The sequence below is a fragment of the Eleutherodactylus coqui genome, chromosome 1 (assembly GCF_035609145.1).
Source record: "Eleutherodactylus coqui strain aEleCoq1 chromosome 1, aEleCoq1.hap1, whole genome shotgun sequence".
Taxonomy (NCBI): domain Eukaryota; kingdom Metazoa; phylum Chordata; class Amphibia; order Anura; family Eleutherodactylidae; genus Eleutherodactylus; species Eleutherodactylus coqui.
In genome coordinates, this window is record NC_089837.1 from 331,907,223 (window position 1) to 331,925,711 (window position 18,489).

General features: G+C 41.1%; 1 protein-coding gene across 2 annotated transcripts in view; it reads left to right on the forward strand.

Annotated features, from left to right (window-relative positions):
• The window catches only part of LOC136576244 (ras GTPase-activating protein 4-like), a 143,953-nt gene that overhangs the window by 89,393 nt on the left and 36,071 nt on the right, over nt 1–18,489 (forward strand). For both annotated transcript variants that reach the window (XM_066575369.1, XM_066575380.1), the window contains exons 6-10: nt 5,808–5,889; nt 6,630–6,761; nt 10,944–11,035; nt 13,622–13,739; nt 17,423–17,576. In XM_066575369.1, the coding sequence (XP_066431466.1) occupies nt 5,808–5,889; nt 6,630–6,761; nt 10,944–11,035; nt 13,622–13,739; nt 17,423–17,576 (578 nt within the window). The remainder of the gene's footprint in view (nt 1–5,807; nt 5,890–6,629; nt 6,762–10,943; nt 11,036–13,621; nt 13,740–17,422; nt 17,577–18,489) is intronic.

An 18,489-nucleotide genomic window follows, 5' to 3' on the forward strand; every position in this document is an offset into this window, starting at 1 on the left:
CTATCGGTGTACTGGTTTGGAGAAAACCATTTGGAGTCATCACTTCAAGGAGGGGGATTCTGGACACTATACCCCCCTCCTACTAAGTAAGTGTCTGTTTTATAGTGAATAACTATTCATGGAATGAAATTGAAACTCATTACCATTTCCGGTAGCGCAGGGGCTTTTTTCGTTAACAGTTTATTGTTTTTCTCTTTGGGGGTTCTCTATGCAAGAGATACCCTTTGTTTATCCTGCAGCTCTCCCTAATTACAAGGGATTGGAGATTGGTGTGTAAAGAAGTGAGAAACGGACCTTGTGGCGCATCCCCTATCTTCCATTCTGTTAATTTTTAGAAATTTATGAATAAATTGACAACTGGTTGTTACCAGCTCGGGGTTATATCAATTCACACTATGACATTGTCCAATCATTGGCAGACTATGCAGGGACTCGGCCTTTTGCTAAGGTGGATGGTAACAGCTAGCTGTCAATTTTTTTCATAATTTTCTAGAAGGAAGAACAACACAATGCAATGCAGAGTTCTAAGACAAGGTTCTCCAGATTTGTTACTTCATGGAGAATACAAGTATGTACTAAAGCAGCTATGTGAGGAGAACTGACAAGTCTTCTTTAAATATGTTTTTGTTGATCTTTGATGGGATATGCCATAAAACAAAAATAAAATCACATGTTACTTTGAACTGGGACATATATTAAAGGGAACCTGTCAAGTTCCCTAAGCTTCCCAGGCTGCAGGCAGCATAATATACTGCCAGACACACTGATTTTAGCCGTCTGACACTTCTACCAATTGGTTTAGTAGTTTTATAAATTTGACATTTGTAACTATGCAGGGTTGGACTGGAGATGAGTCCAAAGAACCTCATGCATATTCATATATGCACACTCTCCTCACTTTCGTTTTTCCTCTAAATGTTGATTGACAGGTCCCTCTATGTGAGGCCGAATGTTGACGGCCGGGTCGGATTCGCACTGAAATAGGGCATGCCGCGATTTCCATCCCGCGAGCAGAGTATCGCAGTTGATTTCTGCTCGTGGGCACGGAAATGCATTTTTCAATGCATGTCCTATGGGTTGTATTGGCTACAAGATTCGGAGCTCTGGATCATGCAGTGCAAACACGGCATTGGGTCGTACTTTGCACACAGAGGACCTGGCAATCAGCATCTGGAGGGAGTAGGGGCAGGAGGAGCCGTGCATACATGAATATACATCAGCTTTATTGGACTCATCTGCAGTCCTGCAAAGTTTCAAGAACAAGATTTGAAAAACCACTAAACCGATTGGTGTGAGAGACCGCTGAAATCAGGATGTATGTCACTATACTCTGCAGCCCAGGCAGCTTAGGGGTCCGGACAAGTTCCCTTTTAATTAAAGGGGTTGTCTCGCGAAAGCAAGTGGGGTTATACACTTCTGTATGGCCATATTAATGCACTTTGTAATATACATCGTGCATTAAATATGAGCCATACAGAAGTTATTCACTTACCCCCTCCGGTGCTGGCGTCCCCGTCTCCATGGCTCCGTCTAACTTCAGCGTCTAATCGCCCGATTAGACGCGCTTGCGCAGAAGGGTCTTCTGCCTTTGGCTCGGCCCGGCAGCAGCGGCGTTCTGGCCCCGCCCCTTCTATGTGTCATCACGTAGCTCCGCCCCTTCACGCATGCCGATTCCAGCCTCCTGATGCTGCCAAACCGAGCCGAAGGCAGAAGACCCTTCTGCGCAAGCGCGTCTAATCGGGCGATTAGACGCTGAAGTTAGACGGAGCCATGGAGACGAGGACGCCAGCACCGGAGCAGGTAAGTGTATAACTTCTGTATGGCTCATATTTAATGCACGATGTATATTACAAAGTGCATTAATATGGCCATACAGAAGTGCTGAACCCCACTTGCTTTCGCGAGACAACCCCTTTAATTCAGAAAATCTAAATAGATAAAACAGTCTTAATAAAGTGACATAGTAACTCTTCGGGGGAGTGTATTAGCATGAAGCAAGTTATTACAGCGGCTCTGCCAAGCAGGATGCATGCACTATTTATTAACTTAATATGTATTATAACTAGAGAAGGAAAAAAGTAATTTGCTATGAAATGGTTTTGTGCTAACATTTTAGTGAGAATACATAAAATTCCGTAAACGGCACTTACAGAGGGTGAGTCATGTAACAATCCAGCAAATTGTGGTGTTTAGGCAAAGCTCTTATTACATTCATAAAGGGCTGGGGGCCATTCTGTATGTATAATATATGTGCCAGGCCTCCACATGAGCTTATTCTTTTACTGGTAGGCTTCTCTATAAATACCGTAATACCACTTACTAAATATGATGCTTGTATAGGATCTTTCAGTGAAATTGGAAACTGTCGTGTTTTCTGTTGTGACCTAGAAAATAAGATTATATCATTTGGTGAAGCACCCTTGAGGGAGCATTTAATTCATCAGGCCACGGTAGCACAGAGGTCACCTTAGACTAAATGTCAGGGAAAACAATGAAGACAAGTCAAATCAGACCTTTAATGCCATTTAATACCCAAGTGAATTACATTGACGTTTATCTTTTTAAAAGCTATCAAATATCAAATGTTACTGTTCCATAATTTCCATTATGTTGTAACTATTTACTTGCATGGTGATTCATAGAGATATATTCCTTAATGCTGTTGCTTGAAAGGGCCTGTCTGATCAACCAATATTTATAGATGTTTTTAAAGTCTAAAGTAAAAGTGGAGAAGAACTTTACTTAAAGTCAAATGAACTTTTAGTTGGTGTGCATGACCTGAATCTAGAGATAAAACACTTTTATATATTATTGATCAGATTTTGTTGCAAATTTGATCTCATGAAAACGTATTTGTGTGTAATACTACTGTAGGGTATCTAAGATTTCTGCTTGGCCCTACACGTTTTTCCATTTTTATTTTAAGCAGCACATCTAACAGACAAAAACACCAAGAAAAGAGTATTGGTTCATCAGGTGTAGAGCATCCACCTAGTGGTGGTGAACCTATGGCACGCATGCCAGAGGCGGCACGCAGAGCCCTTCCTGCTGGCCCGCTCCACCGTCAACCGCTCACCACGTTAGTGAATACGGTCAGTGGTGCCGCGGCTCCCCTGCCAGTATTCACTCAGCGGCGCTGATCCTAGTGCACACTGTGACGTCAGTGTGCAGCTGTGATCCTCCTCTCCCCTCCCCTGACGTCTCCTCCATGGTTCCGTGAGAGCAGGGGGAGGAGGTGTCCAACAGCACACATTGACGTTAGAGTGTGCACCTGGGATCGGCGCCAAGCAGAGGAGCAGTGGTGCTTCCATGAGGAGGGGGTAATTATATGGGTCTCAGAGGGGCACTATTGCTACTGCGGCCACTGTAGGATGTCACTATTAATGCTGGGGCCACTGAGGGATGTCACTATTACTGCTGGGGCCACTGAAGGATGTCACTATTACTGCTGGGGCCACTGTCGGATGCCACTATTACTGCTGGGGACGCTGTGGGGAAGTTCACTGTTACTGCTGAAGCTACTGTGTGGGGGGTCACTTCCACTGCTGGGGCCGCTCTGGGGGTCACTGTCATTGCTGAAGCATGTTTACACGTGGCGGAAATGCTGCAGAATGCCCTCAGTGGAAATTTCCGTGGCAAATTCTGCAGCATTACTGCATTCAAAAAGCAGTCAAATTCTGCACCCGGTCTATTTGGAATCGGCCCTGTCCTTTTTATAATGACGGAGGTTAAATCATACATTGTGATAAGCCCTGCCCCCTGACCTGTTGGCACTTTGAGATAAATAAGTGGGTTTTGGGTTGCAGTTTGGGCACTCAGTCTCTAAAAGGTTCGTCATCACTAACCTAGACTGTGTTCTCCACTAATGTGCAGAAGAATTACGGTTAACTACCTAGTTGTAGTGAAGATTTAACACCCCAACAGTCACATTTAACTTTAAAAAATCCTCGTGAAAATATCACTTTTTTATTGTAGATTTTGAATTTTTGTCTCATGTAAGTACATTTGACACAGAACTCAGTAATCTAACGTGCATTTTTAACCCCTTAGTGACATAACTAATTTTAGCCTTAAATGCTAGTAAATCTCACAAGTGAATGAACCCATTCAAAAGAATGGGTTACATATTTGTGCAAGATTTGTGTTTCTCGTAACGCACAAATCTTGCACAATTTTCTCGCCATTGTAAAGAAGCCCTTAGGGTATTTTTCACAAGGGAAAATTTAGCAGAAAATCCACAGCAAAATGAACATGCGAAACAGATTTTAAATATGCAGCATGTCAATTTGTGGTACATGTTTTCAGTGCAGATTCCATCTATTCAAATGATGTGGTGAAATCTGCAACAAAATCTCTGTCAAAATTGGCACCACTTGATTTGGTACAGATTTTCCACTGCAGATTTGTGACGAAGAATCCGCAACATTTCCAACATGTGGAAACATACCCTCATATTTATCAAATAGATTATACAAATGAATCAACTCTCAAACTTTCATTCAAGAGGTTCCCGACATGCCTAGCAGGGCATCATAACTGCCCTCAGTAGCATAATGCATCAGAGCTGCAACATCTCACTAGTTATTACTGAGATGATGTGAAAGTAAAAGAGTTCGTCAAGAGGGGTGTCGTCTCTTAACCATCATAGGCCTCTCACCAGCTAAGCCAGAAACCTAGTGCACACTGCTGAGAGGCAAACACCCTGAAACAGCTGTCTGTGTATGGGTTCTGGCATGGTTTCCTATTCCCAATCATTGTTATAAAGACTTGTATAAAGAGTCTGACATTGATTTGAGGGAACGCTGCCATCCAATAGGTGGCGCTGCAGAGGTATTGTTCTATCTTCCTTATTTGAGTAACAGGGTTGTAAGCACAAAATTCTACCTTCAGTAAAATATAAAAAAGTACAAGACTGGAAGTTGTAGTTTGATATGGATGGATGAGACATCTGCTCTTGTATTCACAAAATATTCTTTGGATAGACAAAAAGTGCTTGTTCTGCTAACAATCTATTGCATCCTAATATCCAGTTATACCACATGGTTGTTTGCAAGCCTGTAGGCTCTTCTCTTTTAGTGTTCTCGTTTTAAAGGGGTTGTCCCGCGGCAGCAAGTGGGTCTATACACTTCTGTATGGCCATATTAATGCACTTTGTAATGTACATTGTGCATTAATTATGAGCCATACAGAAGTTATAAAAAGGTTTTTACTTACCTGCTCCGTTGCTGGCGTCCTCGTTCCCATGGAGCCGACTAATTTTCGCCCTCCGATGGCCAAATTAGCCGCGCTTGCGCAGTCCGGGTCTTCTGCTCTCTTCAATGGAGCTGCTCGTGCAGAATGCCGACTCCGTGTAGCTCCGCCCCGTCACGTGCCGATTCCAGCCAATCAGGAGGCTGGAATCGGCAATGGACCGCACAGAAGAGCTGCGGTCCACGGAGGGAGCAGACCCCGGCGGCCATCTTCAGCAGGTAAGTATGAAGACGCCGGACCGCCGGGATTCAGGTAAGCACTCTCCGTTTGTTTTTTTTAACCCCTGCATCGGGGTTGTCTCGTGCCGAACGGGGGGGGGGTTAAAAAAAAAAAAAAAAAAAAAAGTTTCGGCGCGGGACAACCCCTTTAAGAGCATTCCTCCATTCTATTCTTATATGCAATCTGGGAAGGCACTTGGTGTACTTTTCTTTACACAGTATAGAGATCTACGGATGTTATGGATTTCTGCAAACAATATTCTCATTAGGAGATGCTTTATCACAATAATTTTTGACTACCACCATGCATAAATGCCTAATTTTTAATTTGCTTTGCAGAGATTTAGCAAGAAAAGATCGGAATGGAGCCTCAGACCCATTTGTCAGAGTGCGTTACAATAGCAAAATCCAAGAGAGCACGGTACGTATATAACATTATATAATTATTTGTTGTGTTTGTATGTACTCATGTGTCCAAATTACTAAACCACAGCAGGTGGGTGTAAAATCTGTTGCTCTGAAAGCCTGAAACTGAGCTCATGTCCTATCAGAAGCTCAAACCACTGCTCTGTCCCTCTCCCATACTTAAAACAAAAAAAAGTTTGGTACCATGTTAGCCAATAGAGCAAAGTGTAATTGTTCTCAGTAAGAGAAACCAAAAACCAAGGTTACTTGGTTTCTCCCATACTTTACACTTTGTTTTAGACTTGCTGCTAAAAGATCATGAGGATGTTATAGCATTGAAAATCCACAGCACTTTCAGATAATTTATTTATTTACTTGGGTGAGTGCCGTGGCCTGTTCTCAGGCCGGTGATGTCAAGTACCTCAGTCACCTGGCCTGAGAGCTACTCAGTCTCATTCAGGTCAATTAGACCGAACTAGAGCTGCAATACCAAGTATACCATGTATAGTGCTTTGCCTGGTAGGGCGGACTCTCACTGATCAGCTATTGATGACATAAAGAATGATGAACTCCAGGAACAGAATTTATTCTGATAATGAATCAAGATGCCCATACAAGAAAGTTATCACTAGACTTCAGTAATGATTTACCATGAATAATTGTTACATTATTACAACATTTAGTTATTATTTCTCATTTCAAACATGTATTTTACCAAGTCCTGTTTTCCTGTCATGTTTAATCTCATTTTTATAGGTTGTGAAGAAGTCATGCTATCCCCGATGGAACGAAACGTTTGAGTTCGATTTGGATGAATCTTTCAATGAAAAGTTAACAATAGAGGTTTGGGACTGGGACCTTGTCAGTAAAAATGATTTTCTGGGAAAGGTAAGATAGATAAAATGCATCACAGATTTAACCCTTTGCAATCCAGTTTTGGATTCAGGGTATCCTAGGGGGCTTTCTCTTTCTGCCATTTTACCATGGCGCCATCTGCTGGCTAGAGCCAGTGCTGCAGTATGGGACATACTGGAGAGACCCCTGACAACAAAGCGGCCGGTAATATAGAGTAAGAATACCCTGCCGGACATCTTACGACATCGGAGCTGTACAGGGTTCAATCAGAATTTCTTCAGACGTCAGACAGTGGATTGGAAAGGGTTAATAATAACTCTTTCCATTTGCTCATGCATTTCTCTATTCTCTTAGGCTGCACCACATTTTACTTGTTAGAGCAGCAGATTCTGTTTCCTAGGTGTTCTTCCTACAGCAACTTTGCATGTGAAGTTAAAACCACTGACACCATTTGGGAGACTATGAGGAGATCTTTAGTCACTGCTCGACCTGTAACTGAACAGATATGCACTTCTTTGCTCTCAGCCGCTCTCGCCAATGCTCATCTATCAGAATGTTGCATTCCAAGCCCTTTCTGCTTAGAAAAGTGTTGGAAAAAAACACTTGGGATTGGGAACATGCTGTCCTTTGGGAGAGACTAGTGTGTCCTTTAGTATCCAATATTCAAAAAAAAGAAAAAAATCTCCCATCGTTGTTTAAAGGGGCTTTCTTGGCTATTGATGGGCTAGTCTCAGCATAGGTCATCAGTAGTTGATTATCTGGTGTCTCCTAATTGAGACAATGGCCGAATAGCTGTTTGGACTCCCACTGTCAGTGCTAAACCACAGTATACAATGCCACCGTGTAGTAGCCAGCATTGGTAATTGCAGGCACAGCTCTCATTAATTTAAATGGGAGCTGTGCCTGTAATTTCCAGCAACGGCCAGTATACCGTGGTCAGAGCTATCTGCTTCCGTTCCATTTTGGCGCAACGAACCCCAACTGATCAACTATTGATGACCTTGTTACGTCTGTGCTGGGCTTATCGTACAGAAGTGTAAGTTTTAATGTCCCAAATTGGATAAATATATGCACAAGGTACAAACATGGCAGTTATCTGCCTTTGTAGAAGGCCCTTTAGTCACGAACTGTTAAGACTCGATCACTTGGTTATCCCAAACATATAAAGGAGGGAAAAAATATATATTTTTTTTTCTGATGCTCAGTGTGAGATTAAATATATCCTGGTTTTATGTATAGTCGAGTGTACCTGGATGATGTTGACATTAGAAAGTTGACTCAATGTGGAAAATAGCATATCTGTGTGATGAAGCTATACAACCTATTTTTCAGACATCCTTACCAGAAATTAAACGTGTGCATGTAAGTAACCCAGAGGCTAAAGATAGCATCACAAGTGTTAATCAGGCTTCATTAAATCACCTTCTTTCCAGAAACACTACAGATATAGATGGAGAACTACGGAAAAATAATTGGCTGTTTAACAATGTTTTGTTCCTGTAGCACACCAAGAGAAATTAAAAATGATTAGAAAAGGGAAATTTTCACAATGCGGTGCGGCTGCTTTTGTGCATTACTGGCAGGGGGTTAGTTGTTCCGTATTGCTCTGCTAGCTAGAGAAAATAAGTTGCTATTATTAGACGTGTCTATCCAGTAATATTGCTATTTTCTGTCCCCTGTTCAGTGTACGTTTGTGTCTGATACTGAATAGGACCATTGTACAGGCCGATTTTATAATACTCAGCCGTGGATAGAAAATTGTAATAATTAGTTGTAGGCTGATAAATGTAAAGTCATTTAGCTAGCATAGTAGATTGGGTTGAATATATAACTAATAAGTCACAAATGGTCCCTAAACTCCAGAGACTACCTCAAGGTTTACAATTTGCATTGAACTGACTTTCTTTGTAGGAAAGGTCACTTTTCTTTGTGTTGGCCACCTTTACAAAATTTCCTTTTTACTGTACTACCCCTTTTCATAACAGTCTAGCTACCATTTGTTTTTAAGGCATGTGTTTTAGTAAAATCGTCATACATTTTTCATTTGTTAATCAAACTTTACATTTTCTTACACTATAATCATTCCTTTATACAATGAAAGCTTTGGAATTCAAACAATATGATTTACAGAAAAGTTAAACAAGTTCTTCAACATCAACCTATGTTGCATAATAGTCCATCTCCCTCCCTCCTTCCAAGGAACTGTCATAATAGTCCAACTATTGTTTGCAGATTGCTTAATAAAGTTGATTAATTTGAAGAACTTTGCACTCTGTCCCTCCTCTTTAACCCTTTCCAATCCACTGTCTGACGTCTGAAGACATTCTAATTGAAGGCTGTACAGCTCCGATGTCGGAAGATGTCCGGCAGGGTATTCTTACTGTAGATTACTGGCTGCTCTGTTGTTGGGGGCCTCTCCAGCATGTCCCATACCACAATACTGGCCAGCAGATGGCTCCTTTGGATAATGGCAGAAAGAGAAAGCCCCCTAGGAAATCCTGAATCCAAAATTGGACTGCAACGGGTTAAGACAGGCAAATTATACAGTACAGTGTATTTCAGTCGCAAAGCTTTTTCATAAAATTCTTATAAAAATGGCTTTTGGCAAACCAGTAACGACCTACAGAGGTAACCAATTATAAAATTACATGAAAAGGGAAAATCTCAATATACAATTTCCAAAACAATGGGTATACATTGCATGACAACTCAAGATATAGTTTTGAAAAATATAAAAACGGGTTCAACTGCTGTTGGAGAGAAAGCAGGCCGCTCATCAAAAGCAAAATTATGCCCAAGACAGAAAATTGTTGCACAGTATTGTCATGAAAATCGGCGAGCATCCGTTGCTGCAATTTCAATGGTGAAAGAATCTGAACAATTGTGTTTCAATGTAAATGTATGCACTGGCTGAATGACAAATGATATCCGCTTAGCATTATCTTTCTGTTTATGCTTGTATAAAAACTGAATGATGATCGGCCCGTGTAAACAGGCAGTTGTTCATCTATGAATGATTGCCTGTTTACTGTAAACAGAAGCAGGTGGGCAGCAACTATCTGCGGCCCACTACACCAGCAGATGATGATTGCTCCTATGTAAAAGCAACAAAGTCTAAATAAACTTTTTATTGTTTTGTGCTGGACTTCTTCCATTGGTTTGGTAGGTTTGCTGATAGTCAGACTATTATGAAAGTACAGGCCATTCTTTGACGTAAGAAATATTTTTGTTTCTAGTAGCTGTGTATTTTTTAACACATTTTCTTGTACATAAATAAATGTTTCTTTGTTTGACAAGCTTCATTTTCCTACTGTATTTTTTTTTAAATACGTTAACTAAATAAGCTAATCTAACTGAAATGTAAAGGATAGCCAGACTTATATCAAAAAGGCTTGTATCTTGTATCCTATTATATATTATTGGTCCCAATTTTTGTAGCCTTTTCCCCATTTTTTTCTTTTTTTTGTTGTTTCTGTTTTATATTTAGAAACACGTTTTGCTTCTAATGGATTAGTGCACCTTTAGACCTATTTCGTACCTTGCAGTGTAGAGTGGCCTGGCCATATACATAACCTAACTACAGCAGTTAGATTTTGCTGGTAAGTCGGGTTTTACATAGTTAGGATCTGATGTATATACTATTTCCCATAGATTTTAATAAGAAAACAAAAGGTCTTACTATTAGCATTTCTTTGCCCAATTTATGTCAATATCTGAATTGAAAGCATACTTTTCAGTACAAGGGAACCTGTAATTAAATGTTAATTTTTAAACAATAGGAGTTAATGGCCAATTTATGCTACTGTATAGAGCTACAGTTGCACACCTGTTGAGAATTCATACGGTAGCCCTCTTCAAACATTGGTTTCAAGCCCATTTTCCAAATTTAATGTGAACGGAACAGTCTTATTTGGGTTGAAGAAAAATACAGGCTTATTCAAAAAGAAGGAACAGATTTGGGGGTTTAATTACAAACTACAAAAGACCAACTGTAGTCGTTTTGGCTTCATGGGCTGCAAATCCTTTATGACCTCAAACCACATATTTTGGGCTGTTCCACTCTGAGTTCACTGGGAGAAAAACACACAAATTTTATGAATGTGCAGATTATATATTTTGCAAATTTTTGCTGATTGTTTTTCCCCATTTTGAACAATCACCACCCTGTAATTCTTTTTGTGAAACACAAAACATAAATAAGCATCATTATTTTAGGTAATGATCAACTTAAATGGACTTCAACAAGATTTTCAGGAAGAGGGATGGTTCAGACTAAGTCCTGGAAAATCCAAAGCTAGTGTGGACGAGTAAGTTGATGTCAGCATATTGTTTTTTGGTGTTTTTTGTCATGACTGTCATTCTGTGATGTGTTTCAAATTTTGTTCTGTATTTAAAACTATTTTTTCCCCCTTTGGCTTATAAATACATATTAAGTGAAACTGTTTAATGAGTCACAAAGTCTTTGAAAAGTTCAGCCAAGAAAATGTCAGACCTTTAGAAAACCTTAAGTAGCACTTAACTGGTTCAGAAAGCATTCAAAATCCTTACATTAGGTTCTTTTTATAGCATATTTGTCTACTTTCTAACAAAAAAGGTATTTAGAGGAAATAGGTTTTTTTTATATTTAGAACCTGCGTTACATATTCTGTACTTTTTATAACAAAGCAATGCTGAATCCAGTAGAGAAGATTGATTCTTAAAATATGTTAATCCTCTTAGTATGAGATATTTAGACTTTTAGTTAAATTGATTATGGTGTGATGTTCTGTGACATTGCAGGCTATGAGAACTATAAAATAGGAGATCTATTTTAGTTTCTGTAGTTCAGGAAAACTCCAGCTGTGTCCCTGTTTTGCATCCTCTTTGTGACTGGCACCCAAATATACACACTAAGCTTTGATGGAATGGCATTGAAAAAATAAAGTTTTCGCTGGCAATGGCTAAGAAAGTAGTAACTATAGCTTAAAGGCCATTTTACACGCAGCAAAAATCTTTCAAACGATTGAAAGTTTTAGCAATCATTTTGCATAAAGTGTTAATGGACACTTATGTCCACTAACACTTTACCATCTTCATTTGCATGTAAGAGGGCCTCCAGGAGCTGTTTGCAGCTGCATTGTTCTCGTTGGGCTGCTGATAGAATATAATGTAATCTCCCAGCTCCCGCTGAGAACACTGCATGCTGTCTTTTGAGAGATACTTTATCTCTCTGCGGCTGAATGATGGATTTTAAGTTCACCCTATAATCATCGTTCAGACAAAATGTGCACAATAGTAGCGTTTACACGCAACAATTAACGCTTATTTGCAGTTGTTTGAATGAATTTTGAGCGATAATAGTTGCGTGTAAATGGGCCCTTATTGTGTTAGTCAGTAATAGGATCAGAAAGGCACTGACTTTATACACTTTACAGGAGAACTCAATACATTCAAACAACACACAATTTATCAACAAAGAGGTGTTCCACCTAAAACATCAAAGTGGCCATATATTATTATCACTCCCCTTGATAACGCGCGCAGGCAATAAATGAGTTGCGTCTCAAATTCTTGGCTGCTATTCGGATTGCACAACACATGGACATCCTGTCTGTACGCTATCCGATGACATTACAGAGGGAGCGCCCTCCCTCTATGAACACTTTACATGCCACAATCAACATTGATTGCCGGCTCCCATTGCAGATGGCGCAGGCTCAGCTTCTGAGCCGGCACCATCCATAGGATGTAAATGTATGTCCATTCACAGGAACTGCCTCCCAGCCAAGATGTGCATTTACATCCTGGGGCTAGTGTGCAGTTCAGTATGATTCCAGTGATACAGAATTGATATGGTTATTGTAATGTTTTGCAACTTTTGCATAACTAAAAAACAAAGAATCTCTTAAAAAATGCCTTGTGTTGCAATATTCTGTTACCCACAACTTTTTTTCAAACCTCTTGCATGGATAGAGCTGTTTTAAGGGCTTGTTTTTTGCAGGGGCAAGCTGTTCTGATTAGTACCATTTTGAGGCACATGTCTTTTCGATCCTTTTTAATTCAGTATTTGGGGGGAAGTCGAGGAGACTGCAAAACAATTCTGTTATTTTTTTTTGGTGTAGTAAGTGTACTAAGGTGGCAAATTTGGAGGCAAAAGTTAGGCCACAAGTCGTCACAGCAACCCATCAGTAACTGCTTTGATGCTGTGGCCATTATTCACTTTAGCATCTAAGAGATTAAACCACCTGGGTCCAATCTTAGCTGTTGCAGGAGGGTGTCAGCTGTAAACCAGTCATCAGCCGCTGTATGTACAGTGTAAGCTCCATACACTTCCCTGCAACATCCTTGGGTATTCCTATCTCTTAAGGTAATGGCAAATTATTTGATTGCAAATCCACCATAATTTTGAAATATGTGGATCTGGCCTAACTCCTATTTAGGCTACCTCTCCTGTATTTGGCTTTAATAGGCGATAATGGGACCCAGGATTGGCAGCCCCCTAGCCTTGCTTCACAGATATGAAGGTCAGAGCCTTGTATGGCGCAGAGTGTTAAGGCAGCAGAAATGCAGTCCTAAGCTCTCACTCACAACTTGAAGGTTGTGGGTTCAATCCCCACAGGGTTCAGGCAGCCGGCTCAGGGTTGACTCAGCCTTCCATTCTTCAGAGATCGGTAAAATGAATACCCAGCTTGCTGGGGGCATAATAAATAAATTACTTGAAAGCACTGCAGAATAAGTTGGTGCTATACAAGATTTATTTTTTATTTTATTTACCTGGAACTATACATGTAGTGCTTTTTGCCATAGAGAAAAACATTAAATGAAGGCTCTCAGCAACACCATGTTAAATAGATGGCATACAATATACCCAAATGCAGTCTTCACAAACATTGATTGATGTCTCTTCTGTTTAGGGGAAACCTTGGTTCTCTACAGCTGCAAGTGCGTCTCCGTGATGAGACTGTTTTACCTTCAGATTACTACAAGCCTCTGGTGCAGTTGCTGTGCCAGGATGTTAAAGCATCTCATAAGGTAATACAATAGAAAGAGCAAATGCAATGCTTTATGATGTCTTAGTAGGACATCTGCTACACTACGTGTTATTAATGTAAGTTGATGCGGATTCTGGTTTATGTAAGTTTTTTTAATTTACATCTGATGAAATAAAAGATGATAAAGAATAATAAATTAACAAGGAATACCTAATCTAAACTTGGGATAACCGTCCCGTGTGAGTTAGACAAGTAATCAGCATTCCCAGGATTGTCACTCACAGAATCTATTAATTAGGTCACTTTGCCATCTGATACCTGTATTAAGCAATGCTATCTGATCCATTCATTTAGCTAATGTGCTACCCTCTCCACATAAAAACAGTATCAATGACTTATTAAACAATGGGTGCTATGTTTTTAAATAAAGAAAATGTAATGATGATTATGGTTTATTCACTAAGCTTGTACAATGATATCCTACATGTGCAATCTCAGTATGGATTCATGCTGACCATATGCATTAAATAATTTACAGATCACACATAAAGTTAAACTTTGGATAAAAGAATTTGCTTGCCGGAACGTATGATCTTTTTTACATGTAGTGCGATATCTATCTCCACAATTTTCTAGAATTTCTATTACTTGAATGTTTGGACCAGATTTTACTGTATTGAAAATAGAATCAGTGCCTCACCCACGGAGCTTCAATGATTCTTTTATTTGTTTAGGAACCCGGTCACATTGCAGAGTTCTTGCCTTAGAGATCCTAAATGAAAACTCTTGTATTATCTAATTTTTTCTAGGCCATGCACACTACCCAATATTTCCTTTTGGTTACCAATTAATGCAGTATAGAACATTGCCTCCCACTGCCAATGGGCTGTAAGTTTGCCGGACTAATGTTTTGCATCCCGTGTGATTGCATCCGGGCAAATAGAACTTGGGGCTAGCAATGCTATGGAAAGCGTCGGCCGGCGTGATTCACCTGTGGTTTACCACCGGTGAATACACGTCCGTGGACAGGGGGCCTTAGTCCACTCTAGCCATGTGACACTGGGTGACAGACGAATGATCTTCCTGAGAACATTCTTTGAACAAAAGATTGTTTGTGGACACAAGAACATTAATTTTCACAAACAATTTTCATTCACTACTGGCTGTAAAATTCAAGCGTGGCCAACCTATTTCCAGATGATAACAGTTTACCATTGGTCGTCTAACATGATCATTTGTGGCTAAACCAACCAGATGACCGATCGTTTTAGGTAAAATCGTTCTTTTTCATCAACTTAAATGTAATATCTATGGGGACCTCAAAGGGAAAGGGGAAAGGGACTTGTTATTTGTATAGCGCCAACTGATTCTGCAGTACTTTCAGGTAATTTGTTTATTACCCCCCAGCAAGTTGGGTACTGATTAGAGATGAGCGAGCATACTCGTCCGAGCTTGATGCTCGTTCAAGTATTAGGGTGCTCGAGATGCTCGTTACTAGAGACGAGCACCACACGGTACTCATCTCGATTAAACGAGCACTGACCATTGAATTCAATGGAGCCAGCAATACAGCCGGCTCCATTGAAAGCAATGGGCTGCCGGCGAGCGTGGGATGAATTTTCGGGAAGGGCTTAAAAATATAAGCCCTTCCCTGAAATTCATCCAGAAATGTGTAAAAACAAAAAGAAAATATATATACTCACCCGATCCCGGCAGACGGAGTTCAGCCGCGGCCGGCAGCAGTTCTCCTGAACTGCTCTCAGTAGTATTCAGCAGCCGGGGATTTTAAATCCTCGCCTGCTGAATGAGCTGCCTCTGATTGGTCACAGCCTGACCAATCAGAGGCAGCTCTCAATCACACCCATTCATGAATGACAGCTGAGAGCTGCCCCTGATTGGTCCCTGCGCTGAGCCAATCAGAGGCAGCACTCACTCACCCATTCATGAATTCATGAATGGGTGTGAGTGAGAGCTGCCTCTGATTGGTCAGGCTGTGAGCAATCAGAGGCAGCTCATTCAGCAGGCGGGGATTTTAAATCCCCGGCTGCTGAATACTACAGAGAGCAGTTCAGGAGAACTGCCGCTGGCCGCGGCTGCACTCCGTCTGCCAGGACCGGGTGAGTATATATTTTTTTTTGTTTTTACACATTTCTGGATGAATTTCAGGGAAGGGCTTATATTTTTAAGCCCTTCCCGAAAATTCATCCCGCGCTCGCCGGCAGCCCATTGCTTTCAATGGAGCCGGCTGTATTGCCGGCTCCATTGAATTCAATGGGCTAACATCGTTCTTCTCTGCCACAGCTGTTACAGCTGTGGCAGAAGAGAACGATCTTTATGCTGACAGTGCGGGGGGGGGGGGTCTCACTCTTGCCGCGATTGTGGCTGAATAGTGGGACCTGGGAACCTGAAATGCAGCCCAGCATGTTGCCCCTCGCCTGCCCTATCAGTTTCTGTGTCGTTTCCAGCACTTTCTTGGGTTTTGCAGATTTTCACCAATGAAAACCTTAGCGAGCATCGGCGATATACAAAAATGCTCGAGTCGCCCATTGACTTCAATGGGGTTCGTTACTCGAAACGAACTCTCGAGCATCACTGAAAGTTCGACTCGAGTAATGAGCACTCGAGCATTTTGGTGCTCGCTCATCTCTAGTACTGATATTACTGACCTCGGAAGGATGGAAGGCTGAGTCAGCCTTGAGCCGACTACTTGAACCTTGCAGGGATTGAATTTACAACTTTCAGGTCGTGAGTAAGAGCTTAGGAGTGCATTCTGCTGTCTTAACACTCTGTGCTACACAAGGCCCCCCAAAAAGTGCTCTCTGCTTTCAGGTGTGTTGGCTTAGCACTACTGGAGTACTAGGTTTCAATCTGGCCTTGATGGGGTTTTGAACCTGGAACCCCACCACTGCGAGGTTCAAACCATTGCACTACTAACACCAGGTAGCCATACACAGACTGAAGTTGATGAAAATGGACTATTTCAACCGAAACGATCGTTCGACAGGAGGAAATTTAACACATGATTGTTTGAGCTGACTGATGGACATTTATCACCTGTAATGAAGTTGGATATGTTTAAAGTTTCCATCCAATGGTTGAATGACAGATCTTTCATTTTAAAGAAAGATTTTTTTTTTCATCAACGAAAGATCTTTCTTTGAAAGAATATTTCCAGAGATAGCTTTTGCTCTTAGCCTGGTGTCATTGAAAATATATGGGCAACTGCAAGAACCAATATAATGTGTATTGTTGTGTCCGTGGAACCATTGCCTTCTATCTAATGTGTATGGCCACCTTTATGCTCTGAAGAGCAAAGCTCTTAGAATTGTACATGAGAATGCTTCTATAGTGGCTAAAGGTGACTATACACATGAAATAACGATTGACTGCTATTCTCCCAATTCCACCATTTATATGCACGCTCAGCCAAGGGGGCATTCTTATTTCAAGGATAGGGAAATAAGCCACTTCTGGAATCTGAGAAAGGATCAGGCATAGTGAAATCCAACATGCCTATTCCTTTTTTTTCCTAAATGTCAAGGGGCCCCCCATGCATATTAGATTGTCAGCTGATTGGTTTTAATGTGGTTGTCTAATGCACAATAAAGGAGGCGGTTCTGAATCTCTGTTCTGAACTGCTAGTTATACACTGTATTGATATACAATTGTTTACTGCATGCTATGATTTACCCATATTCATGGCATGATATTTATTCTAAATAGCAAAAAATCGGACATTTAATAACACTGATCGATGAGACTACATCAGCTGAGTGTAGACAGGAAGTGGCGGCCAACCTTGTAAAAATCTTTTTGGGACAAGGGCTAGCAAAGGAATTCTTGGATCTGCTCTTCCGACTAGAACTTGATAACACAAGTAAGTGGAATTTATTGTAATGGTGCACTTTTGTAGATATTGTGACAGATTTCATATGTGGCACAGGGGTTTACATACTTGAGGTACTTCATTTGGAGAACTGGTGCAGATCGAAAGTCACAGATTGATACTGATGTCAGTGTATATTCATACCACCCCTTACAGTTTTACCATATTTCTTGCAGTCTACTAATTTGTACAGATGTTAATGTAACTAAAATCACAGAGGTGAGGAAAAAGAAAAAACACATATTCACTGAAAAAGCCAAAAATACCTGAAAGTCTGCAAAGCAGACACGGTCGCCATAGGCACGATCGCCATAAGGCAGGCACAATCGCCACCGGCACAATCGCCGTAGGGCAGGCGCAATGGCCTTAAGCCCTGAAAATATGTAGTCAGCCAGACAATAATGTGTGGAGGAGCAGCTTGTTCCTGGCAGGCTAATATGCAGTCACCCACTCAACCCAGCCCAGTTTGGGGAGGAGTGACTGCATATACTAATAGCCTGCACATGTGAACGATACCAAAGATGTCAGCCATAGATGGGTGGTGACCCACCATACAGGATATCAACCCTGGCTGATATGACAGCGGGTTGCCCTGTATCTCCAAGGTGGGCCACACTGGCTGACATCTTGGGCTCCCCCACCAACTAGCAAACTACATACAAAGATACTAATGCATACTAATAAAATGCGGGTGTTAGTACTGCATTTTGGCCAAAACGCATAGGCTGACGGACCGCGTCGAGGTCACACCGCTTCCGTCAGTACCTACGCTAACTCACAATAAATTACATAAAATCACAGAGGTGAGGAAAAGGAAAAAACACATATTCACTGAAAAAGCCAAAAATACCTGAAAGTCTGCAAAGCAGACACGGTCGCCATAGGCACGATCGCCATAAGGCAG